This window comes from Hirundo rustica, chromosome 5 (assembly GCF_015227805.2).
Source record: "Hirundo rustica isolate bHirRus1 chromosome 5, bHirRus1.pri.v3, whole genome shotgun sequence".
NCBI lineage: Eukaryota > Metazoa > Chordata > Aves > Passeriformes > Hirundinidae > Hirundo > Hirundo rustica.
Genome location: NC_053454.1, coordinates 11,418,636 through 11,431,512, shown reverse-complemented (window position 1 = coordinate 11,431,512; position 12,877 = coordinate 11,418,636). Strand labels below are relative to the sequence as shown.

Genomic DNA, 12,877 nt, shown 5'->3' with positions numbered 1-12,877 from the left:
AACTGACAAGATTTACTATCCAGCTGGTAAAATAATGAAGGAAAGAGGCCAGCAAAACTATACAAAGCTAAGAAAAACTGCCTTGTACTAATTAGAAACAATGCACAGCCCGATGACACTTTATAGACTTCAATTAGCATACTCTGCAGGAAGGAGCTTTCAAACATCTGTATGATGATTATTCTCCACCGGGATGTCATTTACAGTGCAAAGTATTAAAAACAGGGCCAAAAAATCAATTACAATCTTTGTAAATGAGTATATTCTTTATCTAAGGGATTTGAACTAGTATGTGGAAATTTGCTTTAAAAGGAGAGACAGAATTTGATTTCACAACGAAAAACAGCACTCCCCCCCATCTGATTTGCACAAAATTAAACTTAAGGATCATTAAGATAACAATTTGTGCATGAAGTGCTAGAACAAAATATCATTTGAAGTCAAGCCTAACAAAGCAATGACTAGCCACATACCAGATTCAAAGAGAGACTTCCATTATGAAAGTTCTTCGGTAAACATCCAGAAATACAGTCCATTGACCAAGATTACTTGGATGAGTAAAGATATGTACACACTAGACAGGAAGATGCAAATATGCAAACATATAGGGAGAGGAGAAAGCAACTAATACCCAGTGAAAATGCTATTTCAACTGGTCCCTATTTAATACATTAGAGTTGAGAATTAAGATTTTAGCCTATAATCAAAGGAAGCCAAAATAAAGTGGAAAGACACAAATTATTAGACAAAAAAAACCCAAAAAACCCCACTGTAAAATAAAAAGGAAAAAACTCACAAACAAATAAAAAAGGTTGTTTGACTGGACTGAAGGTTTCTTCTCATTTACTAATTTTCTAATTCTTTTCTCATTTCTCATTTTTCAGACATGTCATTTATCTCAGAGAATATGCTTAGAATGTATATGAAAGTAATGCTGAGTTTCATTCAAGAGCAATGACCAACTGCAGAAAATTTACCAGCCATTTTATCAGTTTTTAATCAAGGTAGAAAATCTGGCAGCACAAACCTGACTTTGCACATCACTGATGACCAAGCACCATGTGTATTTTGTACAGGAAGTAAGATGAATCTAACTATTCTCTTGGAGGCAAAACTTATTTGTCTTTGTAGGGGCAGATTAACAACTTACAAAGTACACAGCCATACCTCAGGAATATATGAAAGCACAAACTAATGGAGAGTGCAGACACTTGCTGAGTAATGCCAAAATCTTGCCATTCCTGTGCTTTAAAGATTGTCTCCTGATAATTAAGGAGGTACTACCCTAAGGTGTTGCATTTGACCTTTAAAGCCCTAAGCAACCTGAAAATCTGTCCAAGAGACCAGGCCTTCTGTGCTCTTTACCCCTCTTTCCTTTTTCCTTTTGCTTTTACAGCAATGATTAGAGAGAAGCTGTCAGTCCCCCTCAGCCATCGTGTCATTTGGTCAGACAGGACCTGGACCTATTAAACTCTCATTCAGAGTTCACAGCTCATTTCTCCTGGTGGGTGCCTTGGGAGAAACTAAAGGATACCCTGGAAGAGTTGTTTTATGAAGCTACCTCTCCATTTTGTAGTAAGTTACCTGGCAGATGAGCAATTTTGAAATGCTAGTGGGATTTTTATGGTTAAGGCAGTTCAGAACAGGATGAGATGCCAATCAGCTGTGTATAATCAAAGATAAGAGGATGGAGGATGCTGTCACGATGCCTGGGCCTCTTCACTGACATGGAACATCATGGCTGTCACTGGTGTTCTGGAAAAAGGAACTACACAACCTATTTAATATCATGTGCTCTGCAGAATAAAAACGAAGTCTGAATTTCACGAGAAAATTCAAGATAACTAGGTTAATGCAGGATGTCTGCAGCAGAATTTCAGCTGCACAGCAGTCTCAAGCTATTTTGAGCAGCAGCAACTACTTACTTAAGTAGAATCAGCAAGAGGCCACATTCCCTATTGTTTGGGAATAACAAAGCTGGAACACCTCTAACAGGCTACCTAGGGATTACTTCAGCTAAATGCAGCTTTGTTATCAAAAAAGAAAAGATTTTTTTTCAGCCTGACAGAACCATAAAAACTCTTGTTCATAGTGAATGACACATGAACAAGAGACTGGTGTTTATAATTTTCTGCTGGTTAAAGACTCATTCTTGCTCCCATTGAACTAAATGAGGCAAAACTGCCATTGATTTCAATCAGGTTGTCAGTAGACCCTAAAGATACTAACCATCAGCACTTATTAATATGGAATTATCAGCAGAAAACATATTGACTAGTTGATCTAAATACTTTATCTTCATTCATCAAAACACTTAATCCAAATGAACAGAGACAGAAAACTGAACCCAGACCAAAGGTCAGGCTGAACTTACAAATTGCAATGAGTGCGAATGCACACTACCAGCAGCAGCAGCATAATGTGCATTGTATCCAATCAAACCAATGGACAGAATATTAAATGGGAAACACAGAGCACGCACACACCCCCACACACCCACCCTGCTTTCCCAGCAGTTCAAATTCTGCCTCAATCACAAACGTCCTCCACCTTTCCACATAAAACATGAAAAAATCCATAAAAAATTCATAAAACTGTTTCCTTATTTGCGAAGGCTTTTAATTATAAAAGCCAAAAATCAACCTTTATCACTATGAATGCTACAATTGTCATAAAAAGCTCTTAAACGCCACTGATATTATTTTAACTTTACAGAAATAATTGATGTACTATAAAGGAGAAAAAGAGTGGTAAAAAAAATCTGAATTTAATTATATGAATGGTATTCTGTATACACTTAATTGCATGGCAGTAACACAACCACTTTCATTACTCTTTATAGCTTCAGATGCCCATTAGCACAATCCCCAAGGTTCCTTATGAATAATTAGATTAGAAAAGGGGGACTCTGATGAAACGCAATAGGATGCAATGCTTATGAAACAGCACATCTTGAATCCAGATGCTGACATGACAACATCATGAAGAGCTAATTTGCACATCCAAATTAATACCATCATGATGATAATATAAAAGAAAGATATGCATATGAAACGAGCTACAGAAAATAATGTCAAAAAGAATTGAGGTACTTACATTACAAAAATACATCTTTTTGACATTTTAACTCAGTTGGAAAGGTGTAAATAGATGAAATGTCATATTCATGAGCATGGAGATACTTAAACTGACTTACTAGAATTTAATCCGCTATTTGGCAACACATGGGCAAGCTATTTAATAAAAAGTTATACCCATCAAACATGTGCAGCATTCACATAAACAGGTGAATAAATTCCATTATATTCTATAACACATCTGTTTCTATTTGATCCACTGAATGTTTTTGTATTCTTTGGTGCTTCTTAGGTATATACCATCAATTTAATCAGGAGTGATATATTTTTGAAAGATCTCTGCATGGGGCCAAAAAGACAGAAACAAATAAGGTTTAAAAATATTTTAAAGAGAGTCGGATATTTCTGCAGCTGTCCTGAGTTGCATGTCTGTGTGTTTACGTGTCCAAATGGTTAAGAAAGATCTCCCTCAAATACATTTAACAGAAAATAATGGCATTCCTGTAGAAAGGCAAATAGTTCCACTTCCACTTCTCTCTTCATATACAGACTAAAACACAAGCCCATGGTACAAGGCAGCCATTTGCTACTCAGACACCAGTGTCAAAGACAGCGCCTCTCTCCACATTTTACAGCTTCTAATGTACATGGATCCTGCCTGCCCTATGCTTTTGAGAATGTGTTCTGGCAAGGCTAGCACACAGATTTTGAGAAAGGCTCACATCAAGATGATGGGATCCCTTTAGAGTGAAGAAACATCATAAACTTAGAAGAAATTATAAAATTACTGAAAGATATGGGAGAAACAGAAGGATAAAAGTAGATAGACGGGACATAAGCAAGAGGCATAAAACTGGGACATTACAGATATGATAAAACAATTTGAAACATAATGACTGGAAACTTTCTTACGATGCAAGAGTAAGGAAAACTTCACTAGGAAAAAAAAAAACATACATAAGACCTGTACATAATAATAACAGTGTTCTTCACTAAGCATTTAGGAATCTACTACAAAGGGTCACTGAAACAAGGAGATCAGTAGGATTCAAGTGATATATATACTCATGCACTTAACCACAAAAAAAAAAAAAAAAAAAAAAAAAAAAAAAAAAAAAAAAAAGATGACAATAATGACAATAACTGAAAATAACTTATGACAAAATTTTACTAACTGACAGGGATATAAAAGAGAAAGGTATATCAAGAAAAAAAACCCACAAAAACAAAACAAACAAAGAAAAAATTCCATATCTTCACAGCAATCATGTCAACACTGTGGAAAAGTAAATATTTTTCTCGACAAATGATACCCACTTAGAACAGGATAGCAACAGGGGAAGAAGAGCAAATCTTTCCACTTTCTATTTGTGTACTTATGAGGAAGAATGCATTATTTTTATACGTAATATTACACCTACTACATGGACAAGAAAAATTACCTCATTATTCATTCTCACAAAACACTTCCTTTTAAAAGAAGTCTGAAGTGCCAGCTTCTTCATTACCACATCCCTACAGTCTTTGCTTACTGAGATTGATCCAACACTGTTTAAATCACTAGGAGTTCCTTCCAGGGACTTCAAGGGAAACAGTATCAGGACCAAAATCTATGAGTAGAATACGTTAACGAAACCAAAAATCAAATAACCAGCAAGACAGAGAGGCAACATGCAGGGAGGAAATGTATGTCAGGCATAAGTGAAGCTATTACTAGTATATGAAAGCATTTTCATGAGCTCTTGCCACTGTAACCCTGATGCTTCCTGTATTTATCTGCCTCTTTTTGTTACCCCTTGCTGTGCACCATGTAAGTTGCAAAATTCTGATGGCATGTTCATTTTAATCACCTACAAGGCATCATACACTCCTGTGGCACTGAAATGAATAAATAACACGAGGCCTTCTATTCTGAGAACGCACAGCTAAGTGCTCTTAATTGTGATATATGTTCTACTCATCAAAATAAAACCTCAAATCAATGTAGTTCTTCCTTTGGAAAATTACTAAAAAGTACATATATTTTAAAAGCTCCAATGCATCATCCCTAAAGCTGAAGTCATCGACAGTCTCCAAATGCGTGAATTCACAAAACACCATTCCCAAAGCCGGAGCTGGCACACTGGTTTGTTCCCTCACACTGTGCCTGCCACAGTTTGTGCTTTGCAGCAGCACTGACACCCATTTCTGGACTTACATGGTGCAAATGGATGACATTTTAGTTCCTTTTTTCCCTCAGCTGCTTTCCTATAATTCTTCATTTTCTGTGCAAGCGTTGAAGTTTGGCCCCAAAACCTGCTACTCCTGAAACGCTGTCGGGTGATTCAGGGTGGTTTTGGCAGACACTGGTTTCTAAGTACATCAGCCTAGGTCTGTGCAGTAATTTGCTGCTAAGATCTAATAAGGCCCATGTACAATTTCATACATGTCTTATTGGTAACTTTTCCTGTGGAACGACCTTTCATGAAATGTATGATACAATATTAGACCTCATTAAATCAGGAGATACACACAATCTATCAAAAACCCAAAGAATACATACACTAACTCAGGATGTCATCTCAAAACAGAACACCAATTCCCAGCATAAGAAAATTTAGGTAGGCAGTTTCTATGAAATTTTTTAATATTTACTTTACTAGACATCAAAAAATTATAATAGTTAACAAAGGATAAAATAGTTCTGGAACAGGTCCTAAGCTTTTCAGTATTTTCAGACTGCAGTCAGAGAACTGATGACAGATCACAGCCACTCTGGCAGCTGCCACAGCTTGGCAGAGCTGGGACACCACATGGCATGGATGTAACATGTACTATCTTAATATAGTAGCTCTAAACATAAATTTTTTAAAGATACTTAAACATATTAGGAGGAAAACAAGAGGACAACAGAAGGTTGGGTTTACTATTACCTCTGCAATATCCCTGCTGTATTCTCTTCTCAAATTAGTTTAACAAATTTAGAGAACATTTATGTAGGTTTTTTTAAAATATAAAGAAATTATCTACCAATAAGATTTCCAATAAAGCTCATCATTCATCCCTCCTTGGTAGCCTCTTTATTACCCTCATTAATATTGCTTTTCTGTCTACACCCATGCCTCCAAGTGCTTCCCCATTTTCTCTCACCTGAATAGGACTGTGGGACTAATCTCAAGGGTAATATTAAGTTATGTTCATGCATTTCCAAGACTTTTATATACTCATCCAGTCTGTGACTTTCAGAGATTCTGACTGGAGCTTTAATTCTCCTTCTCTGGGAATCAACTAAATGCATAATTTGCCTGGACTTGTGATAACACTTCAGTCTATTTAAGTGCATTCACAGTGCTTGGTAGCATAAAATGTTATTAAAAGAAACTCTTGGGAATCTGTATGGATAAACTTTCACTGAAGCCCCCATATCTTCACAGCCACCTAGATTTTATAGTTGCCTAAACACCATGCACACTAAAAAGAGATGTGTATTAAAGACCACACCTTTAGGTTGTCATAATATCCTGCTCCGAAATAAAAATGAATGAGCTCTAATTTAAAAAGTACCCAAATAAAAAACAAACTACTAGCAGTGAGGAAAGAGAATTATTGTTTCCCCCTGTTCAAAGCAAAAAACCCAACAACAACAAAGAAAAAGCATACAAGAAGTGCCATCTCACAAGTCTTCAGCTAGATCTGGAATCTGAGAAATAATAAAAGCGCCAGTTGATGAATTATAAGCTTAATTACATCTGGGATAAGACATATTAGAACCCAAAGGAAAAATGATTTGCTGAATGTCAGCATGCTCAGATGCCCACCAGCGAGCAGTCCCTCCTCTACTGCAGGGTTTCAGTGGAGACAACATCCATGTCAACCACAGTAGAAGAAACACAAACTAATGAAACTGTGTGTAAGCTGTAATTACACTGTCTCAGTGAATGGCACTTGGGGTATTGCAAACAGATTGTACATGTTACCTCACACAGGGCCTAATGAAGCGTTCCCTGTTCTACAAACTTCACCTCTTGATTTAATTAACCTTCATACCTACACATGCAATACCTACCAATCATATATGTTGGAAACCCCTTAAATCAACTGTGGTGCTTTTGAGCTACATTAGAAAAGTAACAGAGGTTTGGTGTTTGTTCTGTTTGGCAGCTCAAAAGTGAACAGCAAGGAACTTTTAAGGTTCTTAAAAAATAAAAACTCATATGGTGAGTTTGGCCCTTAATCACCACTCCTAAACATAACATCTAATCCTTAAAATGAAATTGCAATGAAGCAGAATTGATTCATTCACAACAATAAAAAACAACTAATATTTTACTAGAAGAAAAATAAACATGAAAATAGTCCAGGAGAGACAACTTTGTAGAAGATCTACACATACTAAAATGTGTTCTGTTTTGCAGAACCAATTAGATGGCTAACTCACATCTTAGCTTTGCAGGCATGACTTTGCCCAATACAAATACAAATACATAAATATATAAAACTACATCATTTTCACCGACCCTTAAAAATGGAAGGAATACTCATCATTTTTGTCCCAAATAAAAAAATCATCTCACAGACCACAGCAGTTAACCTTTTACAAGTTCAGGACAGAGCAGGCTGCCTCCAGCCACCCTCCAGGCCCCCCATTAGCCTTCATCTTCATGTTTGCCAGATCAAATTTTTCCTCCTGTATAAACTCCTGCTCAGTCTTGAGCACTCGAGGACAGATCTCTACAAACTCAAAGGGAAGCTCTGTCTGTTCTCCTGGCAGGAACAAACCCAAGGCAGGAAAACAGCAAACCCTCATTTTCTCTCCTAACGAAGGGCAGCATTTTCTGCTGCCGTGTATTTTGAAAGAACAAAGAGAAAGAATTGCACCTCGGAGAGGCACCTCAATGACACAGGCAGGCAGGGCTCAGCTGAGTTCCCTTCATGAGGACTTGCTGTGTAAACAACAAAGCAAAACTGACTCACTTTCTCTGCTTCCCTTCCCCCAGGATTAAAGTTAGCGTAAGATACTTAGTATTTTACTTCATTAAAAAATCAAGTTGAAATTACTTAATGCACAAATTAGAAAAACACTCGGAATTGATTTAGAAAATACAGGCTGCGTTGGAGAAATATTAGTAAATTCTACACAACAACAAAGAGCAAGTGAAAGCTGTAGAGATAATTTATGTGACTCTCCAAAGTCATTTTAATAGTACCTCTCATGAAAAATTAATCTGTGAAAGTTAGCAAGCACGAAACGGAGGAGGAGAAGCAGTGGACTGGATAGAAGTTGGCTGAAGTGTCACCGAGACACGCAAAGCAATCACACGCAGACAAGAGATTTTTGCAGAGGTTCTTCTGATCCAGCTCCCAGGTGAAAGAGCGGAGAGAAGAGACCCCTTTGTTTATTCTTTTACTTTTATACATTTGTGGGTCTAGCAGAAGATTGGCTTTTTGGGGTTTCCACCCCTCAGCCTCAGTGGCCAGACGAATTGTCAGTTACAATTGTTTTCAGGTTAGAAATATGCAAACAAAGGACAAAGAATGAAAAACAAAGGGTTTGTTTATATTACTTCTGTGGGAAAGGTAGAAAAACTGCTCTAATATTCTACAGTAACTAAAAGATCTGACTCTATTTATGAAAATCAAAAGGCTAATAAAAAACTCAGAAAAACCAGGGTAACACTGAAGTATAAAGGAGAAGGTTTGCCAGGCACAGAAAATGAAGACTCTCCTTGTATTTTAAAATTGAATCTTCTGGTTTTATATCCAGCTCTAAAGACCTACAATACAAGCAAAAAGAAGCACAAAGACCTCCCTAAAAGCCTATGAAGCAACAGGACTGCTGCTTTAAAAAGAGCAAAACAAAAACCACGTAGAACAAAGCAGAAAAAACCTCAGCAAAATACAACATTTATGGTTACATTTGTCACTCCAGAAGAGAGATTTCAAGGAGGGAGCAAAAAGCTGTGTAATAGAGGCCATAAAGCAGGGTTTTAAATTAACTGAGAATTCAGCCAACCTTGACAACTTAAACAGAAGGTACCAGGTCTGTCTTTTTCCTTCACTGGAGCTATGCTATTCATGAGAATATCAACCAATGTAAATTTCATTCTGGCAAAAGGATAATAATTGTATCTATGATATAGCCCTCCAATGCAGCAAATGAGGTCACTCAAGAGAGCTAAAATATACCATAATACATGAAAAAATATATTTTTAACCTGTACTTATTACTTCTCATTTCAGTAAAAAATTTGCAGCTCCTGCAAAGCAGTACCATGTTTTGTCTTATATCATTTTATTGAATAACTAAATAAACGAGTATGTTGCTTAATAATGTAAAAAGAGTAGTAGCTAAGCACACTTGCTTACCTCCCTACATTGCAGCTACTTACTTAAAAGCCATCCTTCACCTTTGTTATTCTCTCCCTGACTCAGTTCTCGGGCCCTGGCAGCATGGTAGTAATTCGAACTTCAAGGTACCAAGATGGAAAAATATTGTAACGTCACAAAGTGCCACACTCCAGTGAGGCCAGGGACACAGAGCGTGACAGATGACTGCAATTGCTGCGAAATGGTTGGAGGATAGACTTGGAGCTGCTGTGGTAGTAGCACAAATCCTGTTGGCAGATTGTCCATCGCTACCAGGCTGGGGTCTCATTTGACATCAGAGATGCTGAAGGTCCCAAGTGAGCTCTGCCTCTCACCTGGTAGAAAGCTAAATTAGAACCAACACCTTCAAACTCCCCTGGCTTAAGCCTGAAACTAAAGGCCCTCAGTTTCCAAGGTGTCTCATCCCAGGCAGAGGATGTGCCCGACTCCTGCCATTTTCTTCCCCTCTTCTACAGCACTACCAAACAAGGTGGACACTCACAAGTCATCTCCACAGAGAGCTCAGCATAGGCTCAGGAATTCACTAACAATCTGAACACATGTATAGCTCAGGGTGCTCCACAGATTCATTCAGAGTCTGCATCAACCAGAATTAAGTCAGGACTGTGTGACTTTAAGCCAAAGTACTTGCACGCTTGCATGACTTGCATACTGAAGCGTTCTGTGACCCTGTGTTTCAAATCAGAAGCTGCATCACATGTTTTTAGAAACCTCTATGTGCCATGTGATACAGGCAACCCCTTTTTTGTTTTGTTTTGTTTTTGTTTAAACAGCTAGCACTAACCCCACTGACCCATTAACTGTGTACACATCAAAGAGGATTAAGAAATGATACATTATTGAGGACTTTGCAATACTGGAAGCCTCAGGTCAGCAGGTCAATCTTTTGGGGATGTCTCCTTGCATTTTTTATCCTCCTCGCACAACTGACTGACAAACTCCTCTCACAGTACCTCGTGAAAGCCACTGCTATCCAAAGGAGAAGGCAAGGCTGCTGCTGCTATGGTACACACCAAGACTCTTCACATGTTCACAACTCAAAGGGCAGTATGAGCAGCCTGACTGCCGTGGCAGAGGCTGCCACAAAATCTTTCACTGCCGTGGCAGAGGTTGCCACAAAATCTTTCACTGCCGTAGTCTACACTAACACAACTATGGATAGTCCTGGAAGACCTAAAAAAATCAAGGAAATGGTCAAAAGATGGTGAAAAGCATTTTTGTTCTGTTATTTCCAGCATTGAAAAAGTAGCTATCGCTTTTATAAACCTCAACATGGAGTTTCCTTACAGTGATCCCTTTCCCATCTGGAACGGCGAAAGAGTAATACATAGGGTATAAGCCTGGATTTCTATGAATTTGGGATGAAAAGGTAGAGAACTAAGCTCATGGCAATTTTAACACCCTCAGAGCCTGGTAACTGCAAGGAGCTGTCCAGGGCAGACCATTGGGTTTGTCAACGTAAAAGTAGGGTGAGTTTAAAGCAAGGGCAGTGGCTGTACTTCTTACAAAACAAAACTCTAGATTAACAGCCTGCCAGAATTCATGTTAGCACAAAAAAGAGCACAGGCTTCTGGGTTTATAAATCAGACTGCTTTTCAAAGTCCAAAGCTATGAACTAGTTTATGGCCCCAGTTTACTTGTACTTCATACTATGGCAAAACTTAAAGCCAATACAGTTGATATCTGGCTTCCCAGGAAGGGCTTTTCACAGACCTAAGTAAAAAGCCATTTTGCACCTTAACTAATACTATTATAGATCTTACCCAATGATTAAACCAAGATTCCCCCTGGCTGTTGTTGGCAAAAATCAGATGTAAAAACAATAGGTGTTTTGTTTTTCCTGGGACTCTGAAAAATTAGGGGCTGGTGATTGAAAGGAGTCCTCTATTTCTTGTGTATCACAAAAATAAATAAACCTTGATCTACAAAATCCAAAGCTGTATTATTTGCACTGCTTCAGATTGCAGTGAATGCAGGCATTTTGCTCTGGTTTCCCTGGTCTTCAATTTCAAAATACAGTGCAGAGCAAAATAAAGCCACAGACTTGGAAAAGCTATTTATAGCGCACATGCCCCAAGGGGATATAGCTAATAACTAATTCATTTCACATCACACATTTGAATGCGATATGAAAACTTCCCAGTTTCTTATCAGTGTAGGAGAAAAGACCCCACTGTGGCTCTCTCCAAAATAACTAAGGATTCTTTACCAAAACATTTTAATCAAACTGCATCTCCACAGCAGTCTTTTCTTTCCCTGCCTTAGAGCTATTTTATTAGGCAGTCCATACCTATTAGGTATTGATAAAAGTGCCGATAAAAGTTTTGATAAAATGATGCTCATTTTCCTAGATAACACATTTATTTTTCAAATAGTTTCTCCCAAGCTGGATTAAAATCCAATATATTACTGGTCATATCAGTAGGAAACAAATGGAAAAGTCTGCTGAAGGATTCAGTGAGCTATATAACTGTTAATATCTGCATATGATGAGGTTTTGGATTTGGGCTAGTTTTTTGCTGTAGAGAAAACAGATCAGCTAAGTATTATTCCATGGACCAGACTGCTGAATATTTTATTACAAATGATTAAGAATTAAACAACAGACAGAGAAGATAAGGATCTGTAGTACTTGAGAGACGTCAATAAGCACATTGAGCTTCTGTTCTGCTGCAAGTGCAGCAGAAACAAAGCAGCAAGCTGACAAAATGCTCAGTGTAATGACGGCCTTCTTGTTTCTCCACACCCACAATTTTTGTTTTCTTTTGCTTTTCTTCCACATACTGACACCAGGTGTTAGAACAGCTTGACTCAAGGAGAGTGTCCCAAGAACAGTGTGGTTTCAGCCAGTTCTGGTGCCAAGAAGGTATCAGAAATAAGCCAGCAGGGGAGACTGCAAGGAGCCCCAGCTGGTGCTCCACAGGAGCTACTATTGCCATGGGACTCTGATAACTCTAAGAGAAGAGTAAGGGCCCTTGGAAACAAAAAGAAATTTAAAAAGTCCAAAAAAACCCCCAAAATACCACAGACGATCCTATGGCTCAGACTTAGCAATGACCCACTATTTAACCCAGGCCTTCTGTTACTTCTTAATTAAAAGGCAAGTTCTTGTTAACAGGTTTTATGCTTAAATGAGAATTAATTGATATATAGAACAAAGTGAATGAACTCCACGAATTTGAATTCAGTGCCCCTAGGGCACCCAGTTTTTACTGAGTAGGATGACAACATCCCAATTTTACCCCAGCAGAAGCAGCATGAAAATTGTTTGTAACACACAGTAAACATAGACTGTAACTAGATATTGTGAGCTTACACAGCCTTTTACTGATGTTTTAGGATGAGTGAAAATGCTGGCAAACAACACCAAAGGATATATGCAGAGACATCCTAATGATTTAAACATAACTGCCTTTCTGTTCAGCAGTCTTAAC

The 12,877-nt window shown here is 38.0% G+C and overlaps 1 protein-coding gene across 8 annotated transcripts in view; it reads right to left on the bottom strand.

The window, feature by feature from the left end:
• PPP2R2C (protein phosphatase 2 regulatory subunit Bgamma) overlaps positions 1 to 12,877 on the bottom strand; it is a 204,495-nt gene that overhangs the window by 70,789 nt on the left and 120,829 nt on the right. Inside the window, exon 1 of one of the 8 annotated variants that reach the window (XM_040063886.2) lies at positions 8,264 to 8,599. The exons of the other annotated variants lie outside the window; for them this stretch is intronic. Coding sequence (XP_039919820.1) covers positions 8,264 to 8,270 — 7 coding nt within the window. The 5' untranslated portion in view covers positions 8,271 to 8,599. Of the gene's footprint in view, positions 1 to 8,263; positions 8,600 to 12,877 lie in introns of those variants that run through there. 8 annotated transcript variants of the gene reach the window in all.